Source organism: Danio rerio, chromosome 12 (genome assembly GCF_052040795.2).
Source record: "Danio rerio strain M-AB ecotype USA chromosome 12, GRCz13ab, whole genome shotgun sequence".
NCBI classification, from domain to species: Eukaryota; Metazoa; Chordata; class Actinopteri; order Cypriniformes; family Danionidae; genus Danio; species Danio rerio.
Genome location: NC_141032.1, coordinates 47,610,581 through 47,630,140, shown reverse-complemented (window position 1 = coordinate 47,630,140; position 19,560 = coordinate 47,610,581). Strand labels below are relative to the sequence as shown.

The 19,560-nt window shown below is 37.7% G+C and overlaps 1 protein-coding gene across 2 annotated transcripts in view; it reads right to left on the bottom strand.

The window, feature by feature from the left end:
* The window catches only part of adam12a (ADAM metallopeptidase domain 12a), a 245,472-nt gene that overhangs the window by 86,519 nt on the left and 139,393 nt on the right, over positions 1 to 19,560 (bottom strand). For both annotated transcript variants that reach the window (XR_015504576.1, XM_087276907.1), the window contains exons 6-7: positions 7,985 to 8,165; positions 1,918 to 1,983 (exon numbers count right to left, since the gene is read on the bottom strand). Coding sequence is in view for 1 of the 2 variants with exons in the window: in XM_087276907.1 (XP_087133033.1) it covers positions 1,918 to 1,983; positions 7,985 to 8,165 (247 nt within the window). In the remaining variant the exon portion in view is untranslated. The remainder of the gene's footprint in view (positions 1 to 1,917; positions 1,984 to 7,984; positions 8,166 to 19,560) is intronic.

The following is a 19,560-nucleotide window of genomic DNA, read 5'->3' as shown; positions in this document are numbered from 1 at the left end:
AGTAGGAATCATTAATAAGTGTGTGTATTATGTTAAGCGCATTTAAGCATCACATATTATTTGCACATTTATTGAATGAAAATGTTTCCGATTCACGTATGCAAATTCATCTTCGGGTGGCGCCTTTATAGCAGTGTGCGTGCAGTCGATCGATTACATTAGGAAAACCGGCGATCGCTGCAAATTGCCCTTTAATGTTTGGCTTGTCGACTGCATGGTATGGAAACCTTATATACCTGCTAGACATGCGGATGATCCCGTCCCATACAGCTGCCATTGCGCGGCTCAAAGATACTTTGCAGTGTGCAATTTGTGCCTCTAGGAATCGGCAATGGAAATAAAACAAACATACACAAGAAATGAACGTACGCCAGACATGAAGTTGGAGTGGAACAACGCACATTCTCACGTTCATTTCATCATTAGTAAATTCAAACGTGAATATGAAATCTGGCTTACACAAAGTTTTTGTGAGATACATGAGGCCCCATGTTTTGTTTGTTTTTCCTTATAGACATACGCTGTAAAAAATATCTGTTAATAGTTTCTCAGTGCTTTCTGCAACCCAGGCTCATTCTAATTATGTACCCCTGTATACATTTCTGGAGAGCGCCAAATGCGGCCCAGGAGCTACATTTATTTATTTTTTTTTGCAGTTTTTGTGAATCCACCAGAGGGCGCTGTGTACACTATTTGAGATCTCAAATTTCTCCTACGAGTGCCATTCGAGCCTGCTGTTCTCATGTAAATCCACTAGAGGCCACTGTTGACTGACTGACTCACTGACTGATGGACTGACCCACCCTCTTCCATCCCTAAAACCAACCGTGTTTATAAAAGCATCGATTGACCAGTGCTCACCCACTTCCCTAAACCCAACCAAAGTTTTTTCAAAAGCAATTCTGAAAAGAAAATAGCCCTCACGGCAGCCTGATTTTTACATTTTAGGATTTTACCACATTCTCACCCTGGTATTTACTTTATTGTTTTTTAATTGTATTGTTTATTGTTTTGGCTTTAGCTTTATCTGCTTTCTGGAATCGTCCTTCACTGGACTCAAACACCCTGTCATTAGGCCCACGCATTTTGGGGGAGCTCAGAGATATCATTAGGGTCCCACAACTGACAAAAACCACTCCCACTCTTCACTTTCATCTCTGAACCCCCGCCCCTTCCTCTTCACTTACGTTCGCGACCATAAGCCCCCTCCAGCACCCACCCCTCGCTCTTCACATTTGTCCACGCACATCCCACCCCCCACACTTACATCTACTCCTCACTTTCGTCTGTGACACCCAAGCCAAACCCCCCTCTCTTCACTTTCGTCCGTGACACCCAAGCCAAACCCCCCTCTCTTCACTTTCGTCCGTGACACCCAAGCCAAACCCCCCACTTCGCTTTCGTTCATGAAAAACACCCCCCTCCCCCTTCAGTGAAAGGTTGTCGGTGGGCCCGTAGCGGCCCCTGTATGTGGCGAGCTACTGAACAAACTGTTGACAGTGGGAAAGCTGTCCATAAGGACGCTGTCAGCTGGTAGCATGAAAAGGAATGAGATCATACCACCCCGCTCGCATTTGTTTTAAATATGAAATGCAGCCATGCGCACTTCTGACTATATAATTCATGTCCTCCAGAAATGTATATAGCACTACGTTTTCAGAATGAGCCTATGTTGAATTTCTGTTTTGCTGTAAATTGCATATTGGGATGTTGATAACTTCTCCGTCCACTTTTGATGATGAAAATTCCCCTCTACAGTTTAACAAAGCCCCTTTTATTGAGATTTAAATAGTTTGAAATAATATAATACTTCAGAAATAAAATAAAGATCAATAAGTCTGAAAAACAACAGAACATTTTACAGGTGTAGTATGTGAAGTCCTCTTAAAGATAGCTGTAAAGGTGTTTGTTAATTACCTCTCGGTTGTCTGCCACAATGATCAGCTCCACGTGCTTGGTGCTGCTCTGAGCATCTCTTTTATGCTGCGGGATCAGAAAGACAGACAATGATAAAAAGAGAATGATCTTCTTTTTACTGTTTTTTTTTTTGTTGTTGTCGTTTTATATGGTAATATTATTTTATATTATTATATTTATGAAGTTATTGTGAAGCATGCTATACTAGAGCTAAAGATCTTTGCCGGGACCCAACGGGTTTGGGCTTAATTTCTATCATTTTAGAAGGGGTGCGCGGTAAATGAACATGTGATTTACGTAGCCTAATCTTGGTGAGTAAAGGATTTTTTAATTATAACTAAATATTAATTACACCATAAAGGCATAATGTAGACTGAGTATACAGGCTAATATTGAAATTATTCTTTTACTATTCAGCTTCACCAAAAGTTTCAAATCATCAAATCATCACAGAGCCTTTATCTTAATTTCGTTGTTGTCAAATAACTTAATTTAGAATTTATTTTAATTTAATTTGTTAAGGAAGACTTGTTTGTATTGGTGTGTTGGCCAATTTAAAGGCTAAGTGTATGTACATAGGCTTTTTTTAGATTGCTGAGAGATGTTAGGATGTTACAGAGGACTTATTTTATTTCTTTGTTCCAACTTCCAGTGGCCTACAGTCTACGTTTGTTATGAATAAATTATGTTAAAATGACGGTGGCCGGGAAGTGCAAAACAACATTACAAAGTGTGAAACACTTTTGCAAAGCTCGAGACAAATTTACATTTTGAAAAACATTTTTATAACTCAATTACATAGGAAAAACTATTTCACCAAGGACAAAACAAATTTACATTTTAGAAAAAAATTAACAAGACGGAAAACACTTTTACAAATCCCGAAACAAATTTACAATTACAGATTCCCTACAGAAAGGGAAAATAATTATGGTTATTATACAATTACAGTACTAAATAATCCCATTCAAATATCTGTAATAGGCATCGAAAATGTTTTTGAAAGTCTATTGTGCTCACCAAGGACGATTTTTTGATAATAAATACCTTCTACGTGATAAGTTATCAAGTGTTCACTCTAATAACTTTTTTTTAATTTCTTCCCAGTATGTGATGTTTTTTAGAATAAAACAACACATTAAATAAGCCAAAACAAAGGACTTTTTATTCTGAAAATGCGTCTGCTATATCTGTATTACTGTCACCGACTCGGTCCCAGTCATTCCCCTCGCTGGCCAGCAGAGGCCACCATCTCCGGACTTCTAAGCATTACATCATCCTTTCACTCTGATCATGCACACCTGAACAGAATCCCGTTAATGACCCACGTACCCTTTATAAGCCAGCACCAAACACTCATTCAGTGCGAAGTCTTGTTTATCCCCGGCCAGCATTTCTGAGCGTTATCCCTGCCTGATTTCTTGTGTATTACTCCAGCCTGTTTCTTGACTCTGCTTCGCCTTCTGCCTGCCCACGACCCTTGCATTGTATACGGACTCTGATACTCGCTGCCTGCCCACGAACCACGCCTGTTATACGGACTCTGATGTTTGCTACCTGCCCACGACTCACGCCTGGTTCACGGACTCTGATACTAGCAGCCTGCCCTCGATCTATGCCTGGTAATACTCACTGTGTCTATCCATCGCCAGTCTTTATTCATCATAGACTGTTGTTGTTGTGTGTTTGCATGTTAGTGCATGTTGTGTGTGTGTGAATGAGAACTTGAGCAATAAATACTGCATAATGGATCCCTCCGTGTCAGTCTCCTCGTTACAATTACAGTATATTTGCTAGATAATATTTGTTTACTTATTTTTTGTTAACAAATTTAAAGAGATCAGTAATGTTGAGAAATCAGCAAGAAGTCATCAAGCGTGCAGACAAAAGAATGGCTGTTGGTCGTTCTTTGGCTTTTTAACAATTGTGACACCGCCTGCTTTACAAGGACCAATTAAATATTACAAGGCCCTGTTAAATTTGCATGTAAATAGCTTTCAAAGCTCACATAAAACCCCAAACCAACACCGGACTGTAAAAGAATTGTGTTACGATTCATGAAAACGTTTGCTTGAAGGGAGGGGAAACCATTTAACTTGCTTAGACTCATATACTGCTACTCTCTGATGTTTTGAAGTTCTTCTTTTATCTTCATTTGCTAGCCACTTTAGATAAATGTATCTGCTAAATAGATAAATGTAATTAAAAAATAGTGAATTTCTAATTTTATAAAGTCAATTTAGGATCAGCCAGTTAAACTATCTGAGTTCATGAAGGTGTCTGTGGTCTTCATCATGCATTCAGCAATGCTCCTCTCGCTCTCAATGTAAATGCTCTTGTATTGTTTCCAGCGATTGTTTTTCTGTGAATAGGAATAAAAGGCTAGACTTATCAATATCAGGTTTGAATGTAGAGAGCGATCAGGGTCATATCATCTGATGGGTGCTTCAACCTGCTGCTGATTTAAAGGAGAAAGCAGATAAGAGTCTAACTGAATGAAATGAGATGATAGTGCTGTGCCATCTTTTGAGCTGAGAAAACCTACAGGCTACACAGTATGTGCATGTGTATGTGTGTGTAAGTTTTTTTTATCACATATAGGGATATAAATCTGTATATTGACATTTGACACAGCTATTACAAGGTGGTGAAATATGAGGAAAATAGGAGGATAGGGCGAGGTAAGGGGAACACAAAATACAGTTTGTATGGAAACCTATGGCTATGTAATGTCCCCATAATTCACAAAAACAAACGTGTGTGTGTGTGTTTGTTATGACTTAGGTTTAGGTGTAGTGAAGGAGAATATACAGTCTGTACAGTATAAACATTATTACATATTTGGGAAGTCTCCATAAGGACAGTTGTACAACTGTTTGTCTGTGTGCAGGTTGATGTGGTTTACAGGGACAAAGTTAACAACGTTGTGACATGGGTATGATAGTAGTACTCTATTAAGGCAGTTTACAGAGACATATATACAGTACTAAATATTTTACATCTATGGAGTTTCCCTGTAAACTATGTATACAAGTCTGTGTGTGTGTACATCTTTATGTGGTTTACAGGGACACAAAGTTGTACAGTATAAATCATGGATATGATGACTTAGTAGTTCTCTATTAACGTGGCTTACAGAGACACATATTAAAGGGCCATGAAACCCCCTCGTTTCAGCAGGGTGTTTTCACACCTCTACTTTGGAAAAAGTCAGAAAAATGGGCGTGTCCAGCTCTGTTTAGGGGGGAGTGTCGGAGGAAGAAAACAGGCTTGGTGTGGGAGTTTCTATTTGGGCGCGCTGAATTTCAGAGTCAAAACACACAACCACAGCGGACAATGTGACTGTGTTTACATGGACATCTGTAGTCGAATTATTTGCCAAATTATTAAATGGTGGACTTTAACTGCAGTTTGGCTCTTTCATTCAGGGAATTCATTCATGTCCCTCCCGACAAACGAGATATTTTATTCGAGGAGCTGCTCTAAGCGTGTATTTTTCATGCAATGTTTGATACCGCACAGCGAATGAGAGAAAAAAACCCTCCGCATTTCCCGGAAACTTAGATGCACACAGCAGGTAGTGTCAGAAAGCCGCGTGTGTTATTCCGGTCACAAAATCCAACACAAGGTTATAGTTTGGTTGTAACTGTTAGTGCTAACTTGTTTACAATCGGTGCAATAGTTTGTTTGATACAAATAAAATACGAACTGAATAAACAAAGAGCGCTGGTCGCTCACTTACCAAATCTGTAGAGACAGGACAATCACCAGCAACTAGAGCCGCGTCTTTATTAAGAGGAGACTACAAGCGAATCCGGATCTCAGCGTTTGCAGATGAGAACAGCTCTCAGGTAAACAATAATCCTCCTTAGACACGTAAGTTATTGTTGTCGAGCGTCGCGTACACTGTTAATCCACACGTGAGTCTGAGCTCTCACAGAGAGAAAATAAATACAAAACTTAACTGCAGCAAACTATAAAAGCAACACTTCACGCTTGTTTTGCCAATACAACGTGGCGTCTCTGCTGTCTACACTCTGACAGTAATGAATATTGTTAAAGTTGCACAATAGAGCGCGCTGATTGGTTTGAACCCAGCCTTACTCATGCATTAATGCATCACACTGTAAGACGTAATAAGACACACTCTGGCACAGACATCCAGTCTGCACGCTGGAATACACACTATTATCTCATGGCCGTGACGCAGCTTCAAAAATTCGTTTCAAACCGGAAGTACGAATTTGCTTGAAATAATGCAAAAACAACCAATTTACACTTTTTAGTGAAATATAGGCGTCCTAATAGTGTTTTCAGCAGTGTGGGACACATATACGACTGTCAACAGTTACTAATCAGACCTGCTACACGTATACAATCCTGGTAGGTCACTGAGGTCTTCTGATGAATTTATTCTATCTGTACCAAAGTCCCGGTGTAAGTTTGCTGTTGTCGCCCCAAAACTTTAGAACGGGCTTCCGCCCCACATCAGAGATGCTCCAACTCTACCTGTTTTTAAAAAGCGTTTGAAACACCATCTTTGTTTTTTAGTATTTGAGCCTTTTTAATGTTGAGGGATTTGCCTTATGTTTTAATTGTTATTTATGTGATGTAGATTTCATGTTTAGTATTGATTATGTTCAGCACTTTGGGCAACGTTGTGTTGTAAAAAATGTGCTATATAAATAAACTAAACTAAATAAATAAATAAACTAAACTAAACTAAACTAAACAGCTCAAAAAATGTGTTTTGGTGTTTCGTGACCCTTTAAAAGTATAAAATACATTATAACCATTAAGTGTCCCTGTAAACTATGTATACAAGTCTGTGTGTGTATACAGGTTTATGTGATTTACAGGGACACAGAGTTGTATAAAGACATGAGTATGATGACTTGGTAGTACTCTATTAAGGTGGTTTACAGAGACACTTATTAACAGTATAAACCACAGTACACCCATGGAGTGTCCCTGTTAATTATGTATACAAGTGTGTGTGTGTATGTGTGGGTTTATGTGGTTTACAGGGACACAAAGTTGTATGAAACATAAGTACAATGACCTAGTATTACTCTAGTAAGGTGGATTACAGGGACACATTTACAGTACAAAATACATTACATGTATAGAGCATCCATGTAAACTATGCATCCAAGTGTATGTGTGTGTGTGTGTGTGTGTTCACAGTTGTATAAAGGCATGGGTATGATGACTTAGTCGTACTCTATTAGGGTGGTTTACAGGGACACATATTTACAGTATAAAAAACTAAACCTATACAGTGTCCCTGTAAACTATGCGTACAAGTGTGTGTACAGGTTTATGTGGTTTACAGGGACAAAAAGTTGTATAAAGACATGGGTATGATGACTTAGTAGTACTCTATTAAGGAGGTTTTACAGGGACACATAATTACAGTATAAAAAAACTAAACCTATACAGTGTCCCTGTAAACTACTGTATGTATACAATTGTGTGTATCTTCGGGTTTATGTAGTTTAGAGGAACACAAAGCTGTATAAAGACACTGGTATGATGACCTTGTAGTACTCTATTAGGTGGTTTACAGGGACACATTTACAGTATAAAACACTAAGCCTTATGGAGTGTCCCTGTAAACTGTGTGCAAGTGTGTTTGCGTGTGTGTATATGGTCAGGTGTATGTGGTTTACAGGAACACAAAGTTGTATAAAGACATGGCTATGATGACTTAGTTGTACTGTATGTTTGTTTTTGTGTGTGTGTGTGTGTGTGTGTGTGTGTGTGTGTGTGTGTGTGTGTGTGTGTGTGTGTGTGTGTGTTTAACATTAGATTAAGCCTTTCTAGTTAATCTTCAGTGGAGTTTAGCATCACTCTTAAATGAAGACGCTCATTCCACAACCTGTCGTTTTGTCAGATTGGCTCCAACATTTGCTGATTTTAGACTAACAAGAACATTTTGAGTTTACAGGATGTTTGAACAATACAATGATCTCATACATGTGAAAATATCAAAGGTATTTTGATTTCTCAGTTCATGACCCCTTTAAACAGGAATACTGGTTGTGGTGTGTTAATCTGAGCTCACCCGTGCACTATGAGAGCTGAAGACTGCAGTGTTGAACATCTCTGCAGGCTGTGAAATATTATGACCGTGTCCACAAGTTCCCTGGGTGAGTTTTAGATGTTGTCCTCTGTATAGACGGTGAGTGTTTCCCTCCTGCGTCGGCTCCAAGACATACACTTCATCTTCAAGTGAAATTAGGCCCCTGTAGCACAAGATGAAGTTTGAATGTGTGCATGCATTTTAAGCAGTGGTGGAAAGATCTGACTCAAGTACCAATATTTGCCCAAAAATATAGTGCAAGTAGAGTAAAAGTAACTGTTGTAAACATTACACAAAGTATGAGTGGGAAGTAGCCCTTTTAAAAGTACTCAAGAGTAGCGAGTATTACACTCTGAATGGTTGATGTGTATACATGCAGTTTGTGCATATGTGTGTAAACGTAACATTCTGTAGTGCTTTCATTCATTCATTCATTCATTTTCTTGTCGGATCAGTCCTTTTATAAATCTGGGGTCGCCACTGCGGAATAAACCGCCAACTTATCCAGCATGTTTTTATGCAGCAGATGCCCTTCCAGCTGCAACCCATCTCTGGGAAACATCCACACACTCATTCATACACACACTCATACACTACGGATAATTTAGCCTACCCAATTCACCTGTACCACATGTGTTTGGACTTTGGGGGACACCGGAGCGACCGGAGGAAACCCATGCGAACGCAGGGAGAACATGCAGACTTCACACAGAAATGCCAACTGAGCCGAGCTGAACTTCAAATCAGCGACCGAGCGACCTTCTTGCTGTGAGGCAACAGCACTACCTACTGCGCCACTGCGTTGCCCTGTAGTGTTTTTGGTGATTGTTTAATGGTAATGAGATGCTGTATGCACAGTTTACTTGTATTTAACATAAGATAAATTTTGATATGGAAAACAATGTCTGATTTTAATACAATTTAAATGCATAAATTAATTTTGATAGATGTTATGGTTTTACAGAATACACATTTGCATCTGCATCGTGTTCTTAAAGTCAGAAAACATGCAAGAAAAAAAACAAGCGTTTTCTGTATTTAAAGATATTTTAAGACAAATAGAATGTGGAATGATTTTAACTTTAAATACATTTTCTCCAATTATATATACTCTCTGTCAGATTTGTGAACCATTCATCTAGTTATAATAAAATAATAATAATCATCATAATCATGACAATAATAATCATAATAAATATAGCTGCAAGCAGCAATTAAGGGGCCAAGCACTTTTGGCCAAAAGGTGGCGCTGCTCCAGAAGTTTTTGAGTACTTTCAGGGCATGGGGTTGAAGATGCATGCCATGTTTTGTAATGATATGTGAATATGTTGGTAAAATATAGCATTTTTCCCAAAACTCGAAATGGGCGACGCCCAAAATGGCTGACCTGTGAAAATCAGACATCATTCGACTCGACATGCTCTGCCAGATGTAATGAGACCAGTTTTATGAGTTTTGGACGAAAGGTTGAGACGTTATAAGCCAAAAAAGCAATTTTTTATCTCCTGACCACTAGGGGGCAGTGCGCCGAAACTCCGCACATAACCTCAGACCCTAGTTGTCATAACACACACCAAGTTTGGTGAGAATCGTTGAATTTGTAACAGAGACATCGCCTCAAGTCCATTTTCGCAAGTTCTTCATTAAATTTGATTACAAGTTAAACGAAAACGGTTTAATACACACTTGAATTTTGGTTGGCATGGTCTGCAGATCGTGTGATTCAATTTTGGTGAAAATCGGAGAAAGGGCCTAGGACGAGTTCGATCAAACAGGTTTTTCGAATAATTTAAAATAGCGCGAAAAAATTCATGACGGAAAATGACGTCATAGTGTGCGTTTGAATCGGACTGAGCCAAGTAGCCTATTCGGTTCAAAAGTTATCATGATAAACGTACGTGAAAGTTTGGACAAGTGGTGGCGCTAGAGAGGTTGATTTTGAGACTTCATATTTGGTCTGATTAATGTTAAGACTGTCCTCTATCATTGTGCCATATTATACAACTTCTCCGCATACGCCTATATGGGCTGCCATTCAAATCCGGCGGAAGAAACGGAAGAAGAAGAAGAATAATAATAATAGGAACGCTAACGGATCCAATAGGTGCCTACGCACCTACGGTGCTTGGCCCCTAATAATAATTTCTTACATTTATATAGCACTTTTCAGGACACTCAAAACGTTTTACACATTTTTGGAGGGGATCTCCTCATCCACCACCAGTGTGCAGCATCCACCTGGATGCCGCAACGGCATCTTGCACCACACTGCACACACCATACCAGCTGTTTGCTGGAGAGGAAACAGAGTGATGAAGCCAAGATAATATGGGGATGGTTTGTAGGCAATGATGGACGGAGGCCAGTAGGCAGATTTGGCCAGGATCCTGGGGTTAAACCCTAATTCTTTTTCGAAGGGCATACTGGGATTTTTAATGACCACAGAGAGTCAAGACCCCAGTTTAATGTCTCATTCAAAAAACAGTGCTCACTGAGCAGTATAGAGACCCCTTCACTGTACTGGGGCGTTAGGACCCACACAGATCACAGGTTGAGCACCCACTGGTCTTAGAAACACCACTTCTGGCAGCAACCTAGCTTCCCCATGTGGTTTCCCATCCAGGTACTGACCAGACTCTGCTTAGCCAAAGACTCTAGGATGCACAAGACATGTCACTCGTTTACTTTTAAATGGGGAAAAGTGTAACTGTCAATATGGAGAATAAAGCTCTGCCTTCGAGTACAGGAGCCAATCATTGATCGCTATATGGTGAATAAAGCCCACCTTCTGGTACAGGGGCCAATCAGCGATGGCTATAGAATGACAGTTCTCCGGGGGAAGGGCAGGGAACAGGCTTGAGTTTCTGCAGATTTTGTGTTACACGAACATTTAGAAATGAAACCAAATAGACAGTAGTTGTTTAATTTTATTGGTTGTTCATAATATGAAATGTAATTGTAAGCTTAGCAAGCAGTTTTGGAGAATTCGATGTTTCCCCATTCAAACAGAATGCCTGAGCATCATAATTATCGAAATCAACCTGCGGCCTTGCATTCGCTGATTCAGGGGTTGCATATGAGGGGTGCTGATCGACGCACAGCTTTAATGGAAAGAGAGTGAATTCAGATATTTTTATATTAATTTCAACATGCTTTCAAAATTACAATTATGAGAGAAATATGGGAAATTTACCTAATAATAGGATGTAATGGTAAAATAGGGGACAATCCTGGCAAAAACGGGAGGGTTGTCATGTATGAAGTGAAGTGTTTGTCGAACAACAGTTTTGCGAGGGAATGCAAAACATATTTGCAAGGGAACGCAAAAGCTTTCAAAAATGTTAACCTATCACTTGTTTTTTTTTTCTTTGTAAGACTGGGTTTTAACCACAGCGGTCCGAACTGTAGTTCAGCCGAGTGACAAGTTAGCATGATGGTAAAAAACTGTACATTTCTAGTCAAACCATTCTTCTGCAATCTCATACCAAAAACGGAAATAAGAGCAGTATTAATAGCTATAACTGTAAGAGAGCGTTGATATTATGTGATTGTATTTATTGCAATATGGAGCAATTAAATGTTGATTCATGAATTCACAAATACTTGAAAATGAGATGATTTAATGACAATAATTCTCTATGGTTACAACTGAATTAAGTACAAAATAACTGTATAAAATGATAAAATATGAAATGATAAAACATATGATATAAATTGTACCCGGCTTAAATGTAAAATTAAAGTTACCAGAGGTAGAAGGAGAGACACAGGGGGAGGGAGAGAGAGACAAAGAGAGCAGGCCCAGAAGGCTGATTTATACTTCTGCGTCAAACCCCGGCGTATGCTACGGCGCTGACGTGCACCTCTCAAAAATTGTAACTACACGTCACAACAACGCGTAGCGCAAGCTCTGTGATTGGTCGGCTTGGTAGGGCTGACGAGTCTGGGCGGGACCGAGAGCCGCGCGAATGGCGCGAGCTGGACGCGAGTCCAATGGAGTCCAATTGTTTAAAAGTGTGGAGTCCCGTGAAGGAGCTCCTGATAAAAAAAGTTTTGTTTTGTGTTTACCTCATAGTTAAAGTTGTTGCATGTCCGCCGGTTCCTGCCTCAAAATGAGCGAGTTTGAGCCACTTGTACATCCAGGAAGTGTTCAGGAAAAGCAAAACAGCAGAGAAGAAACTCGACAAAGAGATACATTTACACCTCACTGCCAACTAGCGTTTTGGAAGTGTTAATTCAGACCAACAGAGACAGCGCGCAGAAGTATAAATGCACAGCCACGCGCGTTGCATGCGCCGTGGGTCACGCCGGTCAATTGACGCAGAAGTATAAACCAGGCTTGCTGATTGAAGTATAGTCAGAGAAGATAGACTCCAGAGGGGGAGAGGAGCAGAGCAGGAAAAGGCAGGCCAGGAAAAGAGACAGAGCAGAGTTTTACACATGTTTTGTATCTTTCTTGACCATGTGACTAAAGCCCAAATACTGAGACTAGGGTTGTAACGGTATGAATTTTTCACGGTATGATAATCGTCTAAAACAATACCACGGTTTGACGGTTTCGCAGTATACGGTATGTTACAAATGTTACAAAATAATAGAACAGTGAAGCAAATTTGACTTTTTCCAAATAATATATTTTTAGTTACTATAAACAACACCATTTACAATGAACAAATAAAAATAAGAAAATAATAAATAATGTGTCAAAGTCCAAATAAAGTCCAAATAAACATGGTGCAAATCCTCAGTAAAAAATAGATATAAATATTTACTATACTATAAATAGTTACATAACGAAACTAGATTCAATATGGACCATCCTTAGGTTTTATGTGCCAGCATGGATATGGTTGTCTGTGGATATGGATTTGGATGTGGTTGACTGCAGTGCAGACAAACAGCTGCATCTTCATTTGCGTCTTTTAAAAACAGCAAGAGCAGCAGTTCGTCTTTGCTGTGTAACTGTTTTGTCATGTTTCTGTGCTGCTGTGCATGCAAAAGTACTTAGTATGAGAATTATTTCATGCAAAACTTTTTTTTTTTGCGTTTTATTTAGCCGCGCATAAATGTATGCCTATCTCTCATTCCGTGTTGTTCAAAAAGCTTGGTCCACAAACAAAAGTGAAACCTATGCTTATTGGTTGTGATATAGCGAGTTTGAACCAATCTGGGCATGGAGGAGGGACAATGCATCAATGTATCATGTCTGATTTGTCCGGAGACACAGTGACGAGCGTTTCTTTGTCAAATCAGCGTTGTCAAATGTTGATGACGTAACCGCACTGATTCCGGAGCCTCTGAAAGTCCGAATGTTATGTGATACAGCACTGGAAAGCTGAGATTCTCTTCTTTATGCCAATCTTTGAATTGTATGAATCAGATCAGCGGATCAAAAGTTATTAAACATTTAAGAGCAATACTTATTTTTAGCCGCGGGCGGCTGTCTCGGTCTTTAAGGGTTAAAACCGTTGATATGCAATTGTTCATGGTATGATAATCGTGCACGTTCAAATCGTGGTAAACCGTCATACCGGTATATTGTTACAACCCTAACTGAGACATTCAAACTGACCAATCAACATGTGACCACATCATCAAACCCCCAAAGTCCACACACCAGGCCCGATCTTATCAGTATCTGCCTTTGGAGTCAGTATGGACCTTTTTGAGTCAAAAAGACATGTTTTGCCATATAAACAAATGCATATGATCATTTAGCCTCTTACACCTCCCACACATTTGCTTTTTCTTCCACCCATTTTGTTTCTCCACCATCACGCCCCTTCCGGGTCCCTCTACAAATGTACTACAAAATGTATTTTTCATTCTTAGTTTAGAGGTAAAAAATCTGAAATACCCGAGCAGCGATATGTGCCTGCTAATCCAACTCAATCTCACGGCAATACGTAACTTTTTCATTTAGTGGCTAATTCGTATGAATTCGTACGATATAATTCGTACAATTTAGTACGATTTGCTTATCCCCCAATGACGGTTGGGGTTAGGGGTGGGGTCAGGTGCCACGCCTCCTTTTTAAAATCGTACCATTTCGTACGACTGAACTCGTACGAATTCGTACGAATTAGCCACTAAACTGGCAAAACGTAAAATACTTACGTTTTCTCGTGAGATCAGGCTGGCTAATCAGGTTGTAAATATGACATTTCCAAGCTTTTAAGTTAGAAAGCAGGACATTTATTTTAACCTCCAGCTATGAATTCAATTTACGCAGCTACTTCCTTTCAATTCTACAATTATTGTGCTTTCAGTTTTCATAAATGCATATTAATGTGTAATATATGCACTAATTTAAACAGCACTTCTCATCAAACATGTCATTTCAAAATGCAGAAATGCACTAATATTTTATGATTTGCAGATTTTAAAAGCAACGAGACGGCAGAAGCTTTCACAATATTAACCCAAATAGGCCCATAAATGGGAGAGGAAGCGGTTTCTCTTTTTTCCCCCCCACAAAATAAGACAGCGTGACGTTTTGGAAAGCAGCTTAGTTAAACATCCAAGCCACTGTTGGTCAGCAGATGATTCGTTTTCTAGGATATTTGGCTAAATCAATCTTACCCGCGAGCTCTAATATAACCGCTCTGTGGTTCTTGGATTCACGTCCCGCAAACCTTTCTCACACTTTTTGAGTGGTGCGCTGAATTTAAGTGACATTCTCCTCAGCTGGGGAGCGGCCAGAGCTTTGGGCTTTTCCAGAAGTCTCAAAACTACATTGCATGAGATCCTCGTGGAAACCCTGTTCGACCAGACGCTGCCAAAATAAATCAGCAGAAATTTGCTTTGGCTTGAGCGCAGAGCGACATTGTTTCTGTCAGAGGAGACCTGCAAATGTGTGTGTGTCCGCCAGCCAAAGAGAGAGAGAGAGAGAGAGAGAGAGAGAGAGAGAGCAGTAGAGAGCAAGAGACTCCATGTATATATATATATATATATATATATATATATATATATATATATATATATATATGTGTGTGTGTGTGTGTGTGTGTGTGTGTGTGTGTGTATATATATATATATATATATATGTGTGTGTGTGTGTGTGTGTGTGTGTGTGTGTGTGTGTGTGTGTGTGTGTGTGTGTATATATATATATATATATATATATATTTATATTATATATATATACATATATATATATATATATATATATATATATATATATATATATATATATATATATATATATATATATAAAAACTATACACTCACCGGCCACTTTATTAGGTACACCTATCCAGCTGCTTGTACATTTTTTAATCAGTCAATCACATGGCAGCAGCCCAATACATTTCAGCATGTAGACATGGTCAAGACGGCCTGCTACAGTTCAAACCGAGCATCAAAATGGGGAAGAAAGGGAATTCAAGTGACTTTGAAAGTGGCATGGTTGTTGGTGCCAGACGGGCTGGTCTGAGTATTTCAGAAACTGCTGATCTACTGGGATTTTCATGCACAACCATCTCTAGGGTTTACAGAGAATGGTCTAAAAAAAGAGAAAATATCCAGTGAGCGGCAGTTCTGTGGGCGCAAATGCCTTGTTGATGCCAGAGGTCAGAGGAGAATGGCCAGACTGGTTTCGGGATATTGGCATCATGGATGTGCCGCCGACGAATCTGCAGCAACTGCATGTTGCTATCATGTTAATATGGACCGAAATCTCTGAAAAATATATTTCCTGCACCTTGTTGAATCTCTGCCATGAAAGATTAAAGCAGTTCTGAATGTAAAAGGGGTCCAACTCGGTACTAGTAAAGTGTACCTAATAAAGTGGCCAGAGAGTTTTTTTTTATTTGTTTTTTTATAGCCAATAAATAATACAGAATTATAATTATTGCAATACTCAACATTAATAACTATAAATAATTCTTAATTACAAATATGGCATATTTTGCCAGTATTTGCAGCCCTATACAGTACAGTTATATTTAACATTGCTGTAGAAAGACTCATTTTGAGTTTTTGTGCTATTAATGGTCTTCTGAAAGTAATTTGTTAATTATAAAAAGTTGCTTATTAATAATTAATGGATGAATTGTATGGAGAATAATGACACCTCATTGTACACGTTAATAATAATGATAAATCACTGATTGTTTAAAGTGTAATAGATGTTATGTCATACTTTAAAATAAGGTTTCATTAGGTAATGTGTTTACTAAGATGCACTAGTTATGAACGATACTTGTACATCATCTATCAATCATAGTTCAGCATTTACTAATGCCTTATAAAAATTAAAATTCATGCTTGTTAACATAAGTTATTGCACCGTCAGTTAAACTAACAACTGTATTTTCATTAATAACATGAAGAAATATTGTAATAAATATATTGCTCATTGTTTGTTCATGTTAGTGAATGCATTAACTCATACAACCCTGTTGTAAAGTGTTACCAAGTTATAATTCTTGCAAAGCATAATGGAGCACAAGAAAAAGGTGGATTCACTGACAGAGACTGCGAGATATATAAATATAGAGAAAACGAGAGAGAGAGACAGAGAGAGAGAGAGAGAGAGAGAGAGAGAGAGAGAGAGAGAGAGAGAGAGAGAGAGAGAGAGAGAGAGAGAGAGAGAGAGACAGGTTACTGCAGCACAAACACTGAGTCAAGGTGAAACACAAAGCTGAACAATAAGCGGCGTGACTCCGGGGACTGACACGTGTTTGATTGTTTTTATCACTGTCATAAATCCTGCATGTCCAAAGCGCTCTCATTCTTCCCCGGTCGAGGTGGGAAAATCAGATTTATGCATCTCTCGTGGTGCACAATCAGTTAATATAACGTTATTACGGTGATGCTCTGACAGAAACTATTAGAGGACAATCACTTTTCTCACCACGTCCTTCTTTAGAGCTGAATCAAATTCGTTGCATAATTGATGAACGCCACAAGACTGACAACTGTATATCAAAACAAATCAACCCAGGCTCATTCTGGAAACGTAGCCCCACGGATGTTTCTGGAGACCGCGAAATGTTATTCTACAGTCTTATTTCTCTATATATTTATAATCTTATAAATTATTTCAAACTACTAAAGCGTCAATAAAAGTCACCTTGTTGAATCAAATATATTTAATATTGAACCATAATCCTCTACTATTCTTAAAAAAAAACTTAAGTGTACATTGAAGTGGTGAAATGGGAGTGGATTTGATTTTATGGCTGTAAAAAAAATATATATATCAAACAGATTTTTTATTATTTTAACAGGAAACATTTATTTTATTTATCTTTATTTGTTTACATTTAGTTGGTTAAAAAATGCATTTGATTCAATGTATTATAGTTACTTAATAATAATAATAATAATAATAATAAGACGAATAGTTTTTAGGTAAACCAAATGCAATGTTTTTAAAAAACAAGCTTAGAATTATGTGAAAAAAGGCAATTTTATTATATAAATTCCAAAATAAAAAAACAAAATCAAAAGATTCAGGGCTCTATTTTAACAATCTAGGTGCAAAGTCTGAAGCGCAGGCACAAAAGCATTAAGGACGTGTCTGAATCCACTTTTGCTATTTTAAGGACAGAAAAACCACTCTGCGCCACGCCGCATGGTCTAACAGGGTTGTGCTTATTCTCTTAATGAGTTCTGGGTTTGTTTTGAGAATAGGCCAATCAGAGTCTCATCTCACATTCCCTTTAAGAGTCAGCTGCGTCGTGCCATGGCACATTTGCTATTTACATGGCAGATTCTGTAAGTGTAAAAACTGAATGCTTCACTAGCGAGAAAACAGTTAAACAGAGCATCTACAGACGAGAATGAGAGAATGGGCCTCCTCCAATCTGGCTTTTCTTTCACTTTCTCTCTTTCGTGGATCAGAAAACAGTGTTGTACACTCTACTGTAGACATCAACTAGCCTACATATTTAATTCTGTTTGCTAAGCGCAAAGATTTGTTTCAAAACTATTTCTAACAATAGTCAAAAAACTAAGCTATAAAGACCATAAGGTGGACAAATCCAAGCTTGTTTTTAATAAAACAAATATAAATATGCATATAATAAATGGTATTAATATTACTTATAATTATAACATTATACAAAAGCAAATTGTCGTAAATAATCTGAAAAAAGAGGTGAAGAAGGCATGGAGGCAGTGGTTTTTATATTTATGTAGAAAATAATAACTTTTGAAATATTTTAATCCTTTAATTCTTTTTCATTTGTAAAGATATTTGCGTATTGCTGTACATCCTTTGTGTTTTAAGCAATGTTTAAGCGAGGCGCACAACTAACGTGCTCTGCGCTTGACACTAGTCCTGCGTTGAGCTGGTCTATTGCATAGTCTATGTTAGTTCCTCAAAGTAGCAACGCGGCAACAATGCGCCTTAACACAACCATGAGTCCACAAAGTGGCGCAAATGGATTTGCTATTTAAACAACGAGGTAGAAAACAAGGAAATTAAGCTTGCGCTGGTCTGAGAATAGCAACATGTCGTGGCAAACAAGTCTTGCGCCTTATTGCGCCAGGTGTATGATAAGGCCTTCATTGTGTTACAGTTACTTCTACAACATAAGCTCAGATTTAGGTGGAAAAGACGGCAAAAATATTATATAAATTACAAAATATAAGCACAAAAATAAAAGATGCAAAAAATACATTTGATTCCATGTGTTACAGTTTATAATAATAATAATAATAATAATAATAATAATAATAAAAGAATTATTATTATTATTATTATTATTATTATTAAAATATATAATAATACACATTTGTGTAATAATAAAATATAAATATGAATAAGAATAATAATTAAAATATTTAATTATACATTAAATGATAAAAAAATAACTATATTATTATTATTATTATTAATTATTATTATTATTTTTATTTTTATTAGAGAAAAAATGCTAAATTGTACAATATTAGCTCAGAATTCTGAGAGAAAAAAGGCAAAACAATTCTATAAATTCCAAAAATAAAAGCACAAAATTAAAAGATAATAATAATAATAATAATAATAATAATAATAATAATAATAATAATAATAATAATAATGTAAAAATAATTATTTGTAAAATTTACAATCAATTTCAAAATCGAATTTTTGCTCATTAGTTATTATTAGTATAACTCTTTAATAACTATAACAATTGATCTTATTAACAAAGTGAATCAACATTTAAAAAACTGGGTTAGATAATGCCACTAGTCTTTTTACACTTAGATAGCAAAAAGAAAATCATATACAAATCGAAGAACTGCAACACTATACAGGTATTTTTTGTTCATTACAGCGGAGCTGACTAAAAACTATACTGTCTAAAAAGCATATAAATCTCCTATTGAATGCCTTATTACAGTTTACCTTTACATTTTTAAAATAGATAATTGGACTAGAATGCATGTGAAAGTAATATTAACTTTAATAATAAATTAGAAAGTAAGAATAAAATTGAGTTTGATATTGAGAAAGTAGAGCGGCGCAGTGACTCAGCACTGTCACCCTACAGCAAGAAGGTTGCTAGTTCAAGCCTCCGTTGGGTCAGTTGGCATTTCTGTGGGGAGTTTGCATGTTCTCC